Here is a 20552-nt window from a genome sequence, read left to right as displayed (position 1 = left end):
CATTTTGAGCAGTTTCTTTCTCTTTCACAGTATCTATTATACCTTTTGGATCTTATTTATACTCTTTCAGTTTCTTACCCTAGGGAGACAATATGAAGTTTACATAGGTGAGTCTGATTTATTTCATTTAATGGATGCAACTACAAAAGGATATTAAGAAGCTGTGTAACAGGATTGTTTATTTAAACGTTAAATAACTGTTTATTTTCTTATTAAAGAATAACAAATACCATAGGTTATGCATATTGTTGTTCACTCATCAGAATTCAGAATTAAAAACATGCGAAGATTAGGAATTACAATTTTTAAGGACCCACATTATTTCCTACTGAAACCAGTACTGATCTACTGTAGAGATTCCGGACGATTTTCAGTTCAATCACTTAACTTCAATCAAAATAAGCCAAAGTAGTGATATGTCAGGTTTCATCACATGAACAGTAATTTGGGTTTAGAATTATAATTGCAGGCAGTTAAAGAGCCCTACATTTGGACTCAATTCTTAAAAATTGACTCGTTAAATCAATGAGAATATTTTTTCACGTAATTAAATAAATCAAAATTACACACATAGTATTTGTACCTTAACTGGTACTGCCCTAGGCTTGAGAGATGTTAACAGTGAACGGAACACACTAAAGGAATAAATTCTAGTGAGGCCCCCTGAGCGGAACGTATACTGTGTCAGATGGTGATATATACTTCTCCATCCAGCATCTACCCCTCAGCAATTCCTGGCAACCCTGGCTCCAATATACCTAACTAAGACCACTTCTCTCCATCTCCTGGTGATTGCCCTGGTCCCAGTTATTCAGCCTTTGCTTGAGTAACTGCAGGTCCACTTAACTAATCTCCTCAAAGCTTTGCATTATATTTAGAATAAAATCTATACTCCTTGCCATGTTCCACAAAGCCATTTGAGTTCTTGCCAAGTGCCAGGCTTCTTTTTGTTCTTTAAACATCAAGCTCATTTCCTCCTGAGAACCTCCCCTTTCGTGTTCTCTGTGTGGGGCACTCTCCCCTAAGACCTCCTATGACTTCCTATGAGTCTCTGGTCAAATGTGGTGATCTCCAGCCAGCTGCCTAAAAGAGTACTTATAAAGCAGCTTGGTTTACTTCCTCAAAGTTTTTACTATTTTCCAAAAGAAATCCTTCACTAATTTACTACTTCTTTCTGTTTTTTGTCCTTCAGTAGAATTTAAACTCCATGAGACCTTGACTCTTCCATGTTTCATGGCTGTATGCCAAACATCTATAGCAGAGTCAGCCCATTTAGTAGCTACTCAGAACTTATTTTTAAAAATATATTACTCAACATCTTGTATATTAAATCTTACATTACAAAACAAGACAGAAAATAAAGGGAAGAAAAACTCACATAAATAGACAACTATTTGATTAAACTTGTTTGTACCATACAAAGAAAATGAAAGTATTATATGTTAGAGTACTTGAATCTAGCATGTACATCTGATTTGTCTGTAGTCACATATTAAAGTACTGTGTCTTCGGGCTGGGGATTTAGCTCAGCGGCAAAGCGCCTGCCTGGCAGGCGCAAGGTCGTGAGTTCGGTTCCCGGTACCGGAGAAAAACTAAAAAAAAAAAGTACTGTGTCTTTAGCAATAAATTCTGATATGGTGAAAGTGATACCAAGAGAGGATAACCGAAACCTGAAAATTTTTCTCCTTTAATGATTTTCAACTGGGGCTCATTGTCCTTTTCAACAACTAAAAACAAGGCTACTCAACAAAAGAGCAGCCAAGGGGCTGGGGATTTAGTTCAGCAGCACAGCGCCTGCCTGGCAAGCACAAGGTCATGAGTTTGATTCCCGGTACCAGAAAAAAACCAAAAACAAACCAAAAAAAAAAAGAGCAGCCAAATTTGATCTAAAGGAAATAAAGTTTATTATTGAAGACTTTGGAATAAAAGGTAACTTTAAATGATTCACATAATAAGGCGGAAGCACAGAAAGCATGACACCTAGAACTTTCCCTTATCCTGCCTCTTTTGTGATATAACTATCACCTGTCTATTTGAAGGTATTGATCTTTAAAATTATTTTATGAGAGAATATGAACATTCAGTTACCAGTTAGCATACAAACCAAATATAAACTTTAAATGTCCATACATGGCTTACATGATTTATTTCCTGATCAAGTACACAAGAAACAATTTAAATATGTCAAGGTGTTATTGAATACACTTAATTATAAAACAAGGGGAATATAATTGCTGTGTTTTGAACTAAGCATTTCAGCTCCACCAAGGTTAATTTGAAATTAACATCTAAGCTTTTACTAAGTATTTTAAAGATTTCATAAAGTAACTTCCTTGTGGGCTCTCTGTTTTTCTCCTTTACTTTAATAAACACCATAATTATCTCTGTGTTCAGCATAACTGGATCAGATTTGGTGTCAGCCCCCAAAAACACTTTTAAGTTGTTCAATATTTTCCAATATACTAATGACTTTCATGGATGACGAAGCTTTTCATTAACATCAGTTGCTTTATTCATTATAGGATTGTCTAGAGACATGACTGACTATAATGCTCAGTAGTCTTCCTTGCGGAATAAAGTATCAGATCTTGTGCAGATCAGATATAGGAAAGCATCTGATCTGGATCTACAATTTTTTTCTCTCAGATTTAAAATCATTCAATGTGTAGAAAACGCTAACATCCCACGTAATGTTTCTGCTTGTCCTCAGTTTGTAGCTTTTTACTAATTTATACTATGCATATAAAATTAATACACATTTTCTCTAAGTAACTTTTAAAAAACATTTTCTCCTATATAAGCTTTTTTGACAGAAAAAAGTCTTCTATTGACTTTCTGTCCTATATAACTTCATATACCTTATTTATTGAGACTCAGAAATTTGATATTCTGTTCCTATCTAGAAGATTCACCTCTAATACACTGTTTAAAGAGGGGATATAGTACACAGCAAGACACAGAACATGTCTGCTAGAACATGTACCTTCCTTAGTGACTGCTTAGCTAGTAAGGTGCTTATGGGCTGAGGATCTTCCAAGCATGAGGCAAGGGCACAACTTCCTCAAATGGTGGATAGTAGTCACTATTCACTGGGTGATTTTGATGGCTCAAGGACTGTGCTGAGTTCTGTAAATGGTAATGCTGGCAACCCAAATGCCCTGCTAAAGTGTAAGTCCAGAGGTCTTTTCTTGGTCATTCTCTGTCAACAGTTCTGACCACCTATTAGCACTCCTCTATCCTGAGCCTTCTATCAACCTTTATTTCGTACCTTTGGAGGACTTATCTATGTCTTGACCTCTTTTAGACTTGGGGAGGGATCTCTAAGCTGCTTTGGTTTTACTCAACTTAGATTTGCTAAATGTCCCAGCTCTGGTGCCTTATCAACATGGTAATGGGATAATTCTAAGGTAACTCAGCATCCAATCTCGTTTTCTTTCCTTGCTTGCCTCCTTTATGCATCCTTCAAGTCATTCAGAGTCAATTTATTTTACTTTTTACAGTCTCTATTATCAAACCAATTAGTAAATTTTACTGATATTTTTGTAGTTTCTTTTACAGTATCTGTTCTTCCACTTATTGATGTAGCTCCAGCTCTTACCACCTCATCCCCTGACAGGTTCTCAGCTCTAGAAAACACAAGTATACTAAAACTGTTTTGACAGGCCTCTTTTTTCATATAAAAGTCTCAGGCAAATCAGAAATTCTAAAAATGTTCCCTGAAGACTGCTTCCATGCCCAAGAAACATTATCTCTCCACCAGATCAAATACTTCTGTTTACCTTTAATTCTTTCGGCTAATAAAAAAAGGCAGTAACAAAGAGCTGTTCAGCACTGTCCTCTCACTTCCCTTTGTCTGCTATTCATTTGATAATCCAATGTATTCACAATTAATTTGTGTATTTCTGTATTTTTACAGAAAATCTATTCAAGCCCAACTGGTTTATACATCCACAAATTGTTAGCCAAACTTTAGAGCTGCTTCTAATTCCAATCCCAAATCCATCTCTTCAATAAGGTTACCCATTCTCAGCCTAGAATGATCTATATTGCTATTTTTAGTGGTATTAACTTCATAATTTACAATGAAATAATCTGGTTGTTCTCTTATTATGTGGCAGTTGTTTATTATTCTTGTAATATTTTTAACATACTTTTCTGTTGTTTTTCAAACTAAACTACAAATTCTTAACGGCAAGATCCTTGCATTTAGAACCTCAGCTTTCTTACATGATTTTCAGTACAATATTTGCACTGCAGCAGAGGTCCAACTTTTGCATCTTATTTGTAGGACTTAACGTTTCTGTGAAACAACCTAACTATTTTAAAAGAGTTGTTCATAGAACTCAGAAGACAGAATCAATTTTACATGAACTCAGAAGCTGTGTGACAAAACTTCTAATGATACTTAAAAATAATTTACTGAGTAATACTTGGTTTCTTTCCTGTCCATGCTGACTACTATTTTTGGGCAATCTACCTTTTCACTATTAAATTAATCATGTAAGAGAAAATAGGCAAAGTAAGAAATAAGATGACCCATTCTTTTGATATATTTCCTTTTTTATCTTTTTTTCAGGGGAGGACTCACATGACAAATGAGCTAGGAGTCATTTAATGCTCCTCTTTGGTACGGGCTTCTCCTGTTATGGTCTCATTTATTCAAGCATGTGCTTTCTTTAATAACTAAGTGGTAAATTTCTGAAATTGTGCTGACTTCTTGTTTCAGTTCTAAAGAAGTGGGTGGAGTGGAAAACGGAGGGCAGAATGTAATTCACAGATGGATTCAAATGTATATTTTCATAGAAAAAATGTGTATTTTAGATACATTAATATTCATAACCTTATTTAATACCATCTGTTTTTTCTCCTCAATAATCTTTTTTTTAATATTTTTCAGAACTATCCAACTAAAATACATGGCGCTTTAAAAAGGCAATGCAGATAGATATTATAGGTTTCCTGATAACATTAAAAAAGTTTACTTATAAAGTACGTAAAGAGGGGAGATATATTTATGTTACTTAATTTTATAATGTTCTATATTCTGCATATCTTAAAAATACCAATATGTAAATATCTACACTAATAGTTAACAAAATTTAAAGAATAAACTTTTAAGTAAAGCTCTGAATAATTTTGTTAAGAGTAACATTTCCTGGTATAAAACACATTAAATAAATCATGCGACTTTATGCTTATTTATATTTTTGTGGTACTGTAGATTGAACACAGGGTCCTGTACCTACTAGGCAAGTGTTACACCTCTGAGCTATCTGTACAACCTGGTTTACTTCACTTTGAGACAGGGCCTCACTAAGTCACCCAGCCTGGCCTAGAAATTGCAATCCTCCTGCCTCAGCCTCCAGAGTAGCTGGTCTATATCATCATGCCTGGCTATTGTATTTTTCTGTGTTGCCCAGATAGGCCCTAAACTCATGAGCTCAAGTGTTGTTCCCACCTCAGTCTCCTGAGTAGCTGACATTACAGGTGTGGACCACCACAGTCAGTTTAAAACATAAAACTTCAACTGGTGGTTCTTAACCAAGGACTGAGGGCAATCTAGAAGGTCTATGAAATCCTGGAGAATTATTTATGCTTTTTTTTTTTTTCCCTAGAGAGACGCAAATGTATGTTTTTAATCTAGTCAAGTGAATTAATCAGCAATTTCCAAAAATAATTCCATGTAGTTTAGTATTTGAAGACTTTTTAAAAAACTACAAACTAGGCTTTAGAAACTTAGTTAAAAATAGTCAATGTAATAAAGCTAAAAATACAGTACAATATAGATTCCAACATTTCCACTGTGTAACACCATTACATCTCCTGTTTCAGCTGTATTCCCCATGACAATGAACAATGAATGAGTCTATTTAGTCAACTGAGCAGCAACACCAAAAACCAAATCCAATGAAAAAACTCAAACTACAGTTTATGTACTCTTGCTATAAGCCTGTCACTGTGTTTTATTCATGTTGTGCTATTCACAATACCCTCTGTGAGGTGAGTATTACCGTTGTCAACATATTATCAATTAGGAAGCTGGGTCTGTGGAGATGATACCACGTTGTCTTTATTTCAAGGAACAGGCTGAGGTGTTTGTTGGCAGCATAAATGAACAGCAAAATGGGAATGAGCTTTGACATGTTTTAGGTAGTAGTCATCTATTACTTAACATCTTTTCATCTAACACAAAATCCTTTTAACAATTACTTTAACAAAGGATGAAAGGAGCCATACGTGTTTATCAAAGTGAACTTGAGTAACTGTAGAATCTTAGAAAAAACAGAAATTCACGATAGATGTTCTCTTTTGGAACTAAGATGTAAATAAAAGTGGTTTCTAATATTCAAATTCAATAGTTTAGGTTAACTTCTTCAATTCTATTTGTTGTATATTCTGGATATACAGGGTGAATATCTACCATCTGAAAATCTGTTATTTTCCAAAATCTCAACCTGGTCACGAACACAATGCCACAAGTCAAAAATTTCATAGACGATCTTATGTGATGGGTCACAGTCAAAATGCAGGCACACTAAAAGTATTGAATAAAATTACCTTTAAGCTAGCTATGAAACATAGATAAATTCTGTGTTTAGATTAGGGCCTCACATCCCAAGATGTAATTACATATATATAAATACAAAAATCTGAAAAAATCCAACATCTGAAAGATTTCTGCTCCTAGCATTTGGGATAAGGGATAAACATATAGATGAAAAATTCATGATAATTACTTTTGGTATTCTCTAGAAAAGTCTTAGTAGGCTTTCTTATTTTATATGTTATTTTCACAAAGAAGATTAAATACACATTTTTTTAAAAACACATATGCCATAAATCCCTCTTTATTTTATTAAGGAATGGAGCACATATATAATACTAGAATAGGCATCTTTTAAATCTAGAACCATTTTATAAACATTGAAGTCATTAGATGGGTAACAATAAGACATCAGAAAAGGGCAGAATTTGAAAGACAAAAATAATCTTACCAAAGTCTGCAAATGCTGACTGTCCAACCACCAGCATATTTTGAGGTGTTCTTAATATGCTACTGACAGAGAAGTTTCCATCCTGTTAAAATCATAAAATGTTTAATTAGACCATCATAAGCCACTCATTTGTCAGTGTGAAACAAAGAATTTTTAATGAAGCAGGGAAATAAACAGTTGAAGCCTTTTGTTGCACTGCAATAAAATCACTCTAATTTCCTGTCTATTATTATTATGAAACAAAAGTACCCACTGTAAGGTTAAGAATTATATGATTTCCCTAGGCATAGTGGCACAAGCCCGTAATCCAAGTACTGGGGAGGCTGAGGAAGAAGGACTGCCATGAGTTCAAGGGCAGCCTGGGCTAGATAAGTGAGTTCAAGGCCAGGCTGCACTACAGGCTGTCTCAAGGCTCCCCATGAAAAAGCAAACAGAAAAAAAAAAAAAAAAAAAAAGGAATTACATGATTTTGGAGTGCTTTCTTTGCTGTCAAACCTACTGTACTACCCCTTTACCAAAGTACCATCATAACTTCAGTGATAATGAGTATCTTCTAATTTCAAGTAGAGTGGAAGGCTCTGAAAATACGAAGAAGTATAAAAACTAGATCTTATCTTTAAAGAGTTTTATTCCAGTTGGGAGACAGGATGTAAGTCAGAAAGACCATTTCTGAAGGTAACATAAGTCGTACAAGTAAGCAGCAAAGACATTACGCCTTAATACGTTTCAGGGAAAGAAGATTCTGTGAGGGAGAACTGGGAAAAGGTAAGCAGATTAGAGAATTCTATGGTCCTGAAGGGACCCACGAATTCATGTACATCATCAAGGAGTTTATTTACAAATGAAAAGGAGAGCAAAATATCACAATAGCTGTCATGTACAACAGAAAAGGAGAATCTGTTACAGATCTAGCAGGGTTCTGGAGAGGATCAGATGAAATGAAAGGTAAGAAAGTGTTCTGCAAAATCAGGTACTAAGAAGGGAATTTTATGACAGTCTTGGGCTTTCAATCTACAAGTGCTTTTATCATGAACTCATCCGCTCCATAATGTGCTCATACTTCTTACTATGGTGATCCTACTGGGCTTTACTACTTTCCTGCAATCCAAAATACGACGATATGGGGTTCTGCTGCAGCAGTGTTCTATTATTTTCTTTTGTCTGTTTGTTTTCTAGAATTGATGTGCAATGACTTCAGGGTAGACTTTTTTTTTTCTTCGGTTTTTCTCCGGTACCGGGGACCGAACTCACGACCTTGCGCTTGCCAGGCAGGCGCTTTGCCGCTGAGCTAAATCCCCAGCCCCAGGGTAGACGTTTTAAAGACATATTTGTTAGTTCAACTCCCAACTCCACTGTTGCTAGCCCTAAGGCCTGAAAAAGTTACTTCTTTTCCTCACACCAGTTGACTTAACTTTAAAATGTATTTTTACAAGTTTTTATTCTCTGTGTATGTGTAATTAATGAGAAAATCCACACATAGTGCCTAGCACATGGTAGCACATTTAATTAATATTAAGTACCTTTAGAAATAGGAACATTAGTAGTAGTATTGTGTCAAAAACATTACTGCCGGGGCTGGGGATTTAGCTCAGCGGCAAAAAGCGCCTGCCTGGCAAGCACAAGGTCGTGAGTTCGGTTCCCGGTACCGGAGAAAAACCAAAAAAAAACAACAACAACAAAAAAAAAACATTACTGCCACTGAAGCAGGTGAGCCACAGTGGTTGATAAGAGGGACTGCCTGCCATTTTCTCCTTGAATTCCAGCCGTAAGTGCTATGTTGCAGCAAGTACCCATTCACAGATGAGTGTCAATGCTTTGGGATGAGTATTTTAATATTTAATGTTAAAACTGAGATATCCTTAATGTTGAGAAGTGATCAGGAAGCAATATGTGATAATTATCATGTATATCTTTATTCACATAAAGCAGTGGTTCCAGACTGGGGTGATTTTATTTGCTAGGGAACATCTGATGATGTCTGTATACATTTTTGATGGCCAAAACTGGGGATGCAGTGGGTACTAGCATCTAGTGAGCAGAGGTCAGCGATACCACAATACACGGGACAGCTCTCCACAACACGATGACAACAGTGTCAAACCTATGAAATTTTGACCACTTTTAAGTCTTTTCCAATGACACTTATCCTTATTCTTCCTTAAGTCCCAGTTCTACATTTCTAACTACTTTCTTGACATAAATTTTTTCCCTGCCCCAAAGGAGTTATACTTTCTCTTTCTGTTATACGGTCATACCGCCCCCTCTTATCGCCCCTTTCCTGTCCATGGCTCACTTTCTTCCCAGGGAGTTGTGCATTCCACTTGTGTCACTTCCTCACCTCCAGACAGCCCACGTTATCCTATCTAATACACAGTGGCCAGATTAACTGCAACAATGAAAGCTGCGTTCATCCCACTCTCAGTCCTAGAATATTTAATCGTTCTGAATAGATTTTTAAAAGATCAAATTACTTAGAAGTCAAGGCCTTTGCTGCTACTGTTTAAACCAGTTATTCTAATCTTACCTTCCAACATCTCGTTCACATGCTGGCCCTAATCGACCACTTCAAACTCTAAGTATATCCAGGGTTTCCTGTGCACTTGTTTGTCTGCCTCTTCCTTCTTTCTCACTTCAAATCATTGGAATCCTACTCATCTATACCAACCATGTCAAACATCTCATCTTCCATGAAGTCTTTACTCATAATCATAGATGGACCAGAGAAACAACTGCTCTGCCTTTCAAATTCTGCAGCACCAGGTTTGTAGCTCTTGTAACAGCCAGAGTCATCTACATTCAGAATTCAGCCTCCTCTTAGCCTACAAGCTCTATGCACATCTGTATCTCTGAGGACAAAGTCAGGAGCTGTAGCACAACTGATGCTCTGAAAAAGTTTTTCTTTTTTCAATGCTGGGGATCAAACCCAGGGTCTTGTGCACGTTAGTCAAATGGTCGACTATTGAGCCCTTAAAAAAAGATTTTATGGCTGGGCATGGTGGCTCATGTCTGTAATCCCAGCACTCGTGAGGCTGATACAGGAAGATCGCTGCATGTTTGAGGCCAGCCTGGGTTACATAGTGAGTTCAAGGCTAGCCTGGGCTATATAGCGAGAGTCAAAAAGAAGAAAGAAAAAGAAAAAGAGATCTCTCCTTGACTAAGCCCAAACTGGCTCCTTTTCCATTCTTGTACAGTTCAGCTGGGGAGAACCCTGTGGCATGAGTTTACTCAGAATCTCCCAGTTAACATCTACTAATTTTGGCCTATCTTTAGCTAAGCTCCTGTTAGATGAGTTTAGTAAAAGATTATTCTACTACTTGAGCAATTTTAATTCACTGACCTCCATCCTACTACTGGCTATAGTTTCACTTTCTTTTGTCATTTTTGTGATTGAGCCCAATCTTCTAGCAGGCCCCTTGAATATGCACCTTAACCATTTTTAACAAGTGTCTGAGTAAGTTTTTCTTTAATGGTTACTCACTGATGCAGTGGATCTATTGCAACAACAAGTCTTAGTTCCTATTATCTAATGCCAGTTCAGTAATTTTCTTTAAAGAAAACAATGTTCAAGGGAAAATATCCCAATCCAAATCTATTCTCTTTATGAAGATTTTTTTTTTTTTTCTATTGAGCGTCTTCATTTTATTACCTTTAAGAACACACCAAGGTGAGAGGACATCTTATCTTATACTTCAGAGTATTTCATACTTTTATGTACACATTCCACTTATCTGGATTGAGGCTCTACTCCCCTTAGCCACAAACTAACTGAGTAGACCTCTCATTTTTCTAATACTGTACCTCAAGATTCACTTGAGGTAGGAATGAAAGGTCACCCAGCAATGAGAGTCTTAATGTACAAGAATCATAGGAAGTGTAACAACCGTATTTCTAATCATCAGAAACATAATAACATTTTTAGTAAGTAAAAAATATTACAGAGAAGTCTTTTTGGTTTAAGATAAGCTTCCTATGTTTCCTTGCCCCATGAAAAAAAAGATCACGTTGCTTAGTTTAAGCAGTCAGCAGCTCTGATTTTACCTAATCAAAGCCCTTCTCCTATCTTAAATTTCCATCCAAGAAGAAATCTGAGTCCTAACCAGTGCCAATGATGAATCTCCTTCCACAAGTTTCTGCTTCATATTTGTTAGAACTGGTTATTTTTCCACAGCACTTTCATAAAATCCATAAAAGATTATGGGTTTAATTTGGATGAAATAAAAGACAATCAGGAGCTATTAGGTGGGAAGTCAAGAGATTTAAAACTAAAATTTGTTAAGTGTCTGATGTGTTCCAAGGTACCTTAAACATATTGTTTGTGAATTTTCACTATTGTTTTATGAAACAGATTCTTTTTTTTTTTTTTTTTACTGTTTTCTTTTTTGGTACTGGGAATTGAACTTAGGGCCTCGTGCTTGCCAGGCTGGCGCTGCACTGCTGAGCTACATCCCCAGCTCTCTATGAAGCAGATTCTTGAATGCATTTTGCATATGAGGAAATTGAAGTTTTAGGTTTGATCAGTATGTGATAAATGTTACTAAGTTGGTCCATGTTTATTAGCTTTAAATCCCATCTTTTAGTATACAGCTCGAAATCCAACTTTAAGATTTCAAGTGGTTTACTGTTCCTTAACTAATCAGCTAAAAATAAAATAGTGCAATCAGTTTAGGAATCTTCTGTTAACAATTAAAAAGAAAAAGCTAGTGGGAGAGACTCCTTAATCTTAGTCAACTTGGCACTAAGTTTAGTGTATGTTCTTATTTCTTTATATAAGCCTGAAGGCAAAGAGGAAAAATTAGTCTTTAAAATAGGGCTTTCTTCATAAACCATCATGCTGACAAATTAAATGATAGTAACCTCTCTCAACAGCTGACAGCCTAGCAGGGGTCCTTATAACGTGCACATTAGGGCAGACTGATTGGTTTAATTGGCAGTCATGCCTAAAACCTGCAGAGGAACTAATGCTGAATGAATCATTTCCTTCAGCAACAGTCGGCAGTTTGAATGCAGCAATGCAACCAAAGGCTCTTAAAGTTGTTCTATTTATTGTTGAAATCAACCAACCAAGTGATTATTTTAATTTTATTTTCTAAATTGTATACCTTCACTGAAAGCCATCATTTAAAAATGTTTCAAAGGAAAGATTTCTTACCAGATTTTCCCATATTTCAAACTGGAAGGTACTAGAGGCAGACAACGTAGTGAGGAATAAATCTAGAAAGAAAAGAAGAGCATGCAAGCTTTCGTATTTGTACTACTGTTTTTTAAAACAGCAAAAACCCAGAAAAAAGGCAACACACAAAATTATTAATGCAATTCTACCAAAATACATTTTAAATTGTGTCTTAACAAGTTTAATGTCATCAAAAATGAAAACCAAAAAGAGAAAACAAGAAAGTAGATGTCTGTGTTAGTATAAATAAGGAAAATTATTTAAAAGGTACATTTAGTATTACTCCTTTAAAAACATCATTTATGTTCAAGAACTGTTTATAGCACTCATTTATTGCATAGTTTTAAATAACTTCATTCTAAGTTGAGAGGTGACATTCTGATCATAACCACACTTAAAAGCTTCAGCATTATTTAAAATCACCACGTATCAGCATCCACACCCTGCAGCAGTCATATTAAATGAGCAAAAAACTATGGTTCAAATTTTGAATAATTGAAGAACTGCCTTTGTAATTTCAAATTAACAAATTCATTTCATTGGAAACTCTAAGAATTTTACTATTTCAATTTTTTTTCTTAAGTTTTGTAGTTCCTATGCGCTTGGAAATAGGACGTGTTCAAATGACTACTGAATAAGGGGTACAGTTTACATGATATTGTAGAGCCATACAAATTTGCTTGGACTGTCTAAAAATAATCATACTGTTGCTTCTCTAAATGTAAAGTCTTGGGAAAAGAAGGATCTGTGTTAAAGCATTTCATCCAAAATAAGTAGAAGTGATCATAGGGACTGGCATAGTAAGAATGTTTAAAAGGTAATCAGTGTAAGTGACAAAGGATTAACTGCCACAGAGATTTCTAAGAGTCAGTATAAACTCTGAACTATTTGAAATAAGTAAAACCCAACATAATAATTTAACAAAAGCCATACTGTTCAAACAGAAACTGTGAAAACATTTAACCCATTTAAGAATACATTCAGTGGCATCTTCCCAACAAGGGGGCAAAAAGGCTTGGTGCCTTCATGAGGCACCCAGCAGCATGAGATTAGAATTACTTCATTACCATGTATGCCTAAGCTGAGCTAGTTAGAAGAAACAGCAGATCTATTGCTATTCCTAGAAAAATGATTCAAATTTTTTTCTAGCAGAATTGTATTAGTCTCAGTATACATATTTATACACAAAGTGATAAATTATGTTTCCTATTATTTCATAGACTTGAGAACTATAATACAAAATGCTGACTCTATTTTCATAGTTTCAATAGCTATTTATTAAACCATAAACAGTGCTAAAGCTAGATGAAAGACTGGAAGTATTTTGTAAAGTGGATCTTTAAAAAAATCTCATTTCACTATTCAATTATGTAAAGAGGTTACAGAAAAATGAATGATTCATTACACAGAGAAATAAAAATAGAGATGATTAATAATTAACAATTCAATATGGAGAATCACATGCTTCAGACTTTGAATGAAATAACTGCTAGAAAATTTAGTCAACACAATAATAATGTCTCACCTTCCCACATGGCTAAGAGTAATTTATACTACAAAATTAAAGGAAATGTACTCAAGATAACTATAGTGAATGCTACCCAGATCATCTCTGAGGAGTGAACGATTTATCTGAGCAGCTGGTGAAAATACTGCTAGTAGACACCCTGCCCATCCCTCTTTGGAACAGCCTCTGGGGAGCCCATATCCAGTAATTTGTCAGTTCAGAGGCATTAAGGGTAGATCCAACAAAAATCAGGACAACTTTGAGGGCATTCCAGTTTCAGAGCTCCTCGGGGGCAGCTGAGGTTTTTACTGATTACTGAATCAAGGCTAAATCAAAGCCAACTGCTTACTTTCCTGCTTTTCCACTGGTATTGCATGTAAGAACACTCCCTAAAATGAAATTTTCCACATGTGACTCAATCTCAGAGTCTGCTTCTGAGGGAACTTGACAGTTGAAAGTAAAACCGACCTAAGAAAAAGTGGACACTAAGATGCGATTTTGGAGCTGGCTCACCACAGGGCTGGCAGTAAGGATTCCTCCACTGGGGTAAAGCTGAACAGTGACAGTCTTGGGTGGGAGGGAATGGACTAGTGTGGGTCATATTTCAAGCTTTTTGAGAAATGCAGTAAAGAATATATGGTCAGTGGAGTTAGATGGCCATTACTATGCTAATTGAGGAAAGTCATAAAGGCTAAGGAGGACTGATGAGAAATGAGAAGCTAATTATGGAGGACTCCAAGATGGCCAGGCAGGTGCCTGATACCCAGCTCTTTCAAGAAAAGAGTCAAAACAACAAATGCATCTGTTTTTTTTTTTTTTTTTAGTTTTTCTCCGGTACCAGGAACCGAACTCAAGACCTTGTGCTTGCCAGGCAGGCGCTTTTGCCGCTGAGCTAAATCCCCAGCCCCGCATCTGCTTTTTAAGGATGAGAGAGAACACTGGCTCTCACAAAGGAGCCACAGGAGCCCTGTAAGATAGGGATAGCTGGGATGGCAGCAAGGACAGAGGAATAAAAGCAGACATCCCATCATGGGGGAAAGAGTAAACAGGAGAATTCCACCAAACCCCACCACTGAGGACACCAACAAACCTAGCTACAGGAGAATTCTACAGTCATCACAGGCTTGAAGTCTAGCTCCATAGAGTTCACACAGGAGCTTTACTTTACATGAAGAACTCACTTTGTGAGTCCCCTAACTCCCACAGCCCAGACTGCTATAGAACAGCAGGGTGTTAAGGATGGGCTTACTGTTGGTATTCATACAGTCCTCGGTGACAGAAGCCTCTGCTTATCCATCTCTGGAACTCCATGAACATTGCATCATACTTGCGTAAAAGCCTGCAGCCTCAGGAACCCATCTAGACTCAGCAGTGTACTATAACTGACCCCAGCACCCAAGTCCAGGCAGTGCCTTCCTCTACAGGAACAGGTGGTTCATCGTAGTGTGGGGTGCCACCCTAAGACCCAAGAAGCCAAGGTATTTGTCCCCTGGGACCTAAGGCTGGTACTTCCACCACATAATACCATCAGTTGATCTGCCATGTGCTACTACTGGGCCCTGAAGCTCATACTCCTGGGCTCCATATCACCCTCTGCCACTAATACTGGCCACCACTAGTATACTAGCATTGGTATGTGCTACTGCTTATTATCAACATGTGACACTACTGAGCTGGAGCAGGAGTTTCCCATGCTCCATGATGCCTGTCACTGTCGCTAGCTGCTGTGGGAATGCACCTGAAGATGCACCTCCCACTGGCTGCAGCAGGGCCTGAGGATGTGTGCACTGTGGTCCATAGCTCAGCGCCATCTCTAAAGCCACAGAAGGACACATCCACAAGGGACCACAGCAGAAGAGATATTGCTGGTACTGCTAGAAGCCCCTCTACTAGTGGTGTTACATAACTCAGAGCAGTGGTGGTGAATCTATAGCGTGTGCGCCATAGCAGGTTGTTTGTATCATGCAAACTCTAAATGGTTTTCCGCTACTGCCCTCGGGGCACATGCCCCGCTCTCCATGTCCCTGGTGCTGCTACCACTGGAGTTGCTACAGAGTGAGTACTCCACTGCACTGCTGTATGAACCATACCTGCCTAGGTTATTTTCTTTTTTACTCTTTTTTTTTTTTTTTGAGACAGAGTCTCGCTATGTAATTCAGCCTGGCATTGACTCACTATGTAGCCCAGACTGGCCTCGAACTCACAGCAATCTTTCTGCCTCAGCCTCTGGAGTACTAGGGTTACAGGCGTGTTCTACCACCCCCACCCCTCCCTTGGTTTTTAAAGTGCCTCCACCCACACACAGCTCAAAGTGTTGCTGAATAGGCTCTCTGAGCCTGGCATCCAGCTGGCCAAAGCTATCAATTACAGCTGAGAAAGCTATAGACTACATTGTGGTGCTCAACTGGAAACCAAGTTGATGGAGCCTAATAAACCACTACCTTAGGACAGTGGTGGTGAACCTACGGCCATGCGCCACAGCTGGATGTTTGTATTACGGAAAGCTCTAGAAGGTTGGCCATCACTGCCCTAGGACAAATTCTTCAGGAGAAAGTCTTCTACTACGAAAGCTACTGTATAGAACTGGTAAAGGCAACTTATTTGATAGATGCGTAAATATCACTAAAAGGAAACAAGTATAAAAATAAGGTAGCATGCTGCCTCTAAAGGAATACAGTATCTCCCTAGCAACTGACCCCAAAGATAAGGTTATTGATGAAATAGCTATTAAATAATTTAAAATATGGGTAATGTGACTAAGGAGACTCAATAGGCTACAATAGGATATAGAGTGTTTCATAAAATTAGAACAATTCATGGTATGAATGAGAAATTCAGCTAAGTGATAGAAATCATGACAAAGAATAAAACAAATGTTAGACTTGAGTAATTCAATGAGTCATACAGTTGAGCTTCTCAATAACAGACTACATAAACCAGTGGGAAGGACTTCTGGATGTCCCTGGAAGCTGTTCCACAGAGGGATGGGCGGGGTGTTTACTAGCAGTATTTTCATCAGCTGCACAAATATGTCATTCACTCCTAAGAGCAATTTACAGATTCAATACAGTCTCCCACAAAATACTAATGTTTTTTCACAAAGCTAGAAAAACCAGTCCTGAAACTCATATAGAACCAAATAGTTAAAGCAAAACTGAGCAAAAAGAACACAGTTGAGGGCATCACAATACTTGACCTCAAGACATAACTACAGGCCTACTGTAGTATGACAGCATGGTACAGTGGTGGTGAACTCAAGGCATGCATTCTGCAGCATGCTGCTTCTACTACTGAAAGCTATAAAACTGGATACTCGCATAAAGACCAACATAAAGATCTAACCAGACAAAGGCCTAAATTAAGTCCAGACATAGCTAGCATGTATGTGGAGGAGCAACAAGAATATGCATGAGCCTATATTTTGTGAGTTCTTGATCACAACGGAGTGGGAGCTAGGAAGATGTAGCAGGGAAAACCGCAGGGGCTGTGGCAGAATAAGTAGTTAGCAGCACTATGATTACATGAGAACCCTCTTCTTCTGAAGTGGTAACAACTCATGTATAGGGTAGACACATATGCGGGATAGGGATTTGCCTTTCTTACCTTGCTATCTAATTTTAAAGACGCTCACAGAAACACCATGGCGACAGTGACACCATCTGTGTCAAAAGATTTGGTAATAAATTAAGGATATAAACCCCAAAGCTGATAACGTCCTTTTCAAAATTAAGTTTATCTAACAATAAAATAGTGAAATATCCAATGCATATCCACTTTCTCCTCCATAAAGTATGGACACACAGTGAATTATCTCCTTTCATAGCTTAAAGGGGTAAAGGAGAAAAATCTCTGAACATTCCTTCAAATGAGGAGTCCACTGGTTTAAGCTGACATCAGTATTTTGATGGTTTGGATATGATCTGAATGTGTTCCAGGAAGTTTTACGCATTGGAAGCTTGGCCCCCACATGGTAGCATGGAGGTGGAATACTTTAGAGCTGGGAAAGTAATGAGGTCCTGGGGGTACTGCTCTCAGAAGGCATCAAGGTCCTTTTGCAGAGCAGCCTGGCTGTGCCAAAAGCAGCTTGCAAGGAAAAGAATGGATGTGGTACTCTCCAGTCTCTTGCTTCCTGTTTTCCCATGGGATCTCTTCCACAAGCTCTGCCATTGTGATGCCATCAGCCCTGAGAAGTTCCTTAGACCAGAAACCAGTACCCTGTTCCTGAACCTCAAAAACTGTGAACCAAAAACCCCATTTTCTTTACAAAGAATAACTAAGATAAAATAAGAAGCCTTAGGAGTTTCAGAAACAAATAAAAAATTTGACTATGTGAATTAAATCACACTGGAAAAAATAAAAACAAAGCTTAATGATTAATAATGCACTCACAGTATCTTTCTGATATACTATGATGGAAGAAGAGCAAAAATTGAAGATCTCCAGCAATATATCTTTCAGTGTAAATGCTTGACATTTAAAGAAGAATATGCCAATGGAAAAATTTAAGAAGTATTCAAATGCCATATAAAGTTCCTGCAGTAAAAAATTCACCTTGGATGATATTAGTTAATATATTCTCATGAGTAATATTATGGCTCATTTTTAGAAAAAAATGCCATTAAGAAAACAGTTGTAGCATTTTCTGGATGCTTCAGACATTTCTACAAAGCGGAGAAACCAATATGATAACCTATACTGTTTCTATCCTTGAGCTATGAGGATATGTCAAGCTCTTGGATTTTATATATCTCACGGTATAGTAGAGTATCACTTTTCTTAGGCCCAGTTATATTATGGGAAGGGCAGCACAACAGTAGAATAAAACTCCTTAAATTTTTTTTTCATCTGTTAAACAAACAAACCTGAAATCCATGTAACTGCTGACATCACTAAGACAAACCAGTGGATGTCAAAAACTTCTATTCTTTGTAGTAGAGTTTAAGTGCACTGTGTAGTTCAGAGGTTATCAATACAAATGCTGTCAGACATGAGGCCTTAACTAAGGGACTAAGGCACTTTGATGAACTAAAAGAGTCCATCACTGACCAAAGAGGAGTGTAACTTAGCTCTCTCGTTGTTATTATGAAAAATCATACTTCTGAGATACTGAAATTTTAAATAAAATATTTTAAATCCAGTAGGGGCAAAAAAAATTAAAATGTGTGAGTACTGATTTTGGGTCACAAGCACTGGTTTAAAACCTATGATAGAGATTACTGCTATATTTGTAGATTTGTTTGCAGAGAGCCAACCATATTCTCTATATTTACCTGTACCAAATAATTCTGCCACATAATATTTTGTATAAGCATACCAATTTGGTAACATTATATAAGGAACTGGTTTGAATGGGTCCTCATTCAGAAGCTACTGCTTTGAAGAAGTCTAAGTTTCTAGGAATTGGTTTGTTTGTTTGTTTGCTTGCTTTAAAAAGGAAAGGTTTATTTAGCTCACAGTTTGTAGAGGTTTCCGACCATAATCGGCCAAAGCAGGGTGGTACAGGCAGAGGGGAAAACCATTCATGGCTGTAGAAGACAGCAAAAGCAACAAGCAAGACCCTTTAGGAATTGTTTTAAATGTCACTTCTGAAGTTCATAATCATCTATGTAGATTTTTCCTCTTACACTCTTAAAATAGCAGGCCTAAATGAAGATTCACCATGCTTAGCAGAGTGCTTTGACTATCCCTCACTCCAGAAAGTATACAACATACAGAGTGTATCCTGAACACACACACATGCTATTACAGGGTTGAAAGCCATTAATGCTGGGTAAACAAGAAATATACTCCTATTCTCTGTTCCCTCATCAGTTAAATCACAATCACAGGTACTTCTGTTCTAAGTAGGGGCATGAAGATGGTAGGATTTATTTATTTCAGATTGTATTTAAATATGGCAATCATAGGCAAAAAACAAACTCCAACCTCCAGGGTGCTGGCAGCAAATACTGATAGCATCTATTAACTACCCAAAATAGAATGTGTAAGAGGATCATAATTTTCATTTGTCAAGGGTTAATATCAAAAGAACAATAAATTACAGTTTTATTACAGAGGATTTGTTTTTCATAACTTATACACTGAATTAAGAAAAATATAAGCAAAGTAATTATTAATCTTAATGTTAAGATGCTATTTTAAGAGTGTAAGTTAATAATCTTCAGAGACTTACAGATACTTTGAAATCCACCGTTACAAGTATACTTTGAATGAAGTCAAATATTTCCTCCACTTCTGAGATCAAGATCTCAAGGAAGTTGAGGGAGTTTTCACACTTTTAATATATTCAATACTGAAGGATTAAAAATGGCACAGTAGTTATCTCTAGGACTTGGAATTGACATACAGAACCTGGAAAATAACTTGGTGGAGAGAAAAAAAGAAGTATATCTCCAGGAATTAGGAGGGAGCTGGCAGGAAAACCAAGAACTACAGAGAAGCTGGAGAAATGGAGCACAACATAGAGAAAAGGATAAAATAGTCTGGAAAGCTCACCCCAGGTATTTCTGGGGGTGGGGAGCTGTCTGTGCTGACATAGATAAGGCAGGGACGGCAGGGTTAGCACTAAGAAAAGTGCACTGTTTTATAAACTCCGAAACCAGTGTGGGGGTTTTAGTCTGAAAGTCACTCTCACGGCAGGCCAGAGCTGGAGAAGAAATCCAGTGCAGTGCCTGCTCCATTTCAGGAGGTTTAATCAGGAGCCATTTGGGAACGGATTAATTGTCTAAAACTGAGCTACAGAACAGCTACAGAATTATGTTTCAGGGTTTCTTTCCTACCAATGATTAGAATGTGTGTGTGTGTGTGTGTGTGTGTGTGTGTGTGAGAGAGAGAGAGAGAGAGAGAGAGAGAGAGAGAGAGAGAGAGAGAGAGAGAGAGA

The 20552-nt window shown here is 37.3% G+C and overlaps 1 protein-coding gene across 1 annotated transcript in view; it reads right to left on the bottom strand.

Moving 5' to 3' along the window:
• The window catches only part of Itfg1 (integrin alpha FG-GAP repeat containing 1), a gene marked incomplete in the record, with an annotated part of 219908 nt that overhangs the window by 133095 nt on the left and 66261 nt on the right, over positions 1 to 20552 (bottom strand). The window contains 2 exon segments of the mRNA XM_005401409.2: positions 6996 to 7077; positions 12145 to 12206. Coding sequence (XP_005401466.1) covers positions 6996 to 7077; positions 12145 to 12206 — 144 coding nt within the window.

This window comes from Chinchilla lanigera, unplaced genomic scaffold (assembly GCF_000276665.1).
Source record: "Chinchilla lanigera isolate Chin_1 unplaced genomic scaffold, ChiLan1.0 scaffold00073, whole genome shotgun sequence".
NCBI classification, from domain to species: domain Eukaryota; kingdom Metazoa; phylum Chordata; class Mammalia; order Rodentia; family Chinchillidae; genus Chinchilla; species Chinchilla lanigera.
This window is presented reverse-complemented; position numbering and strand designations above follow the sequence as displayed.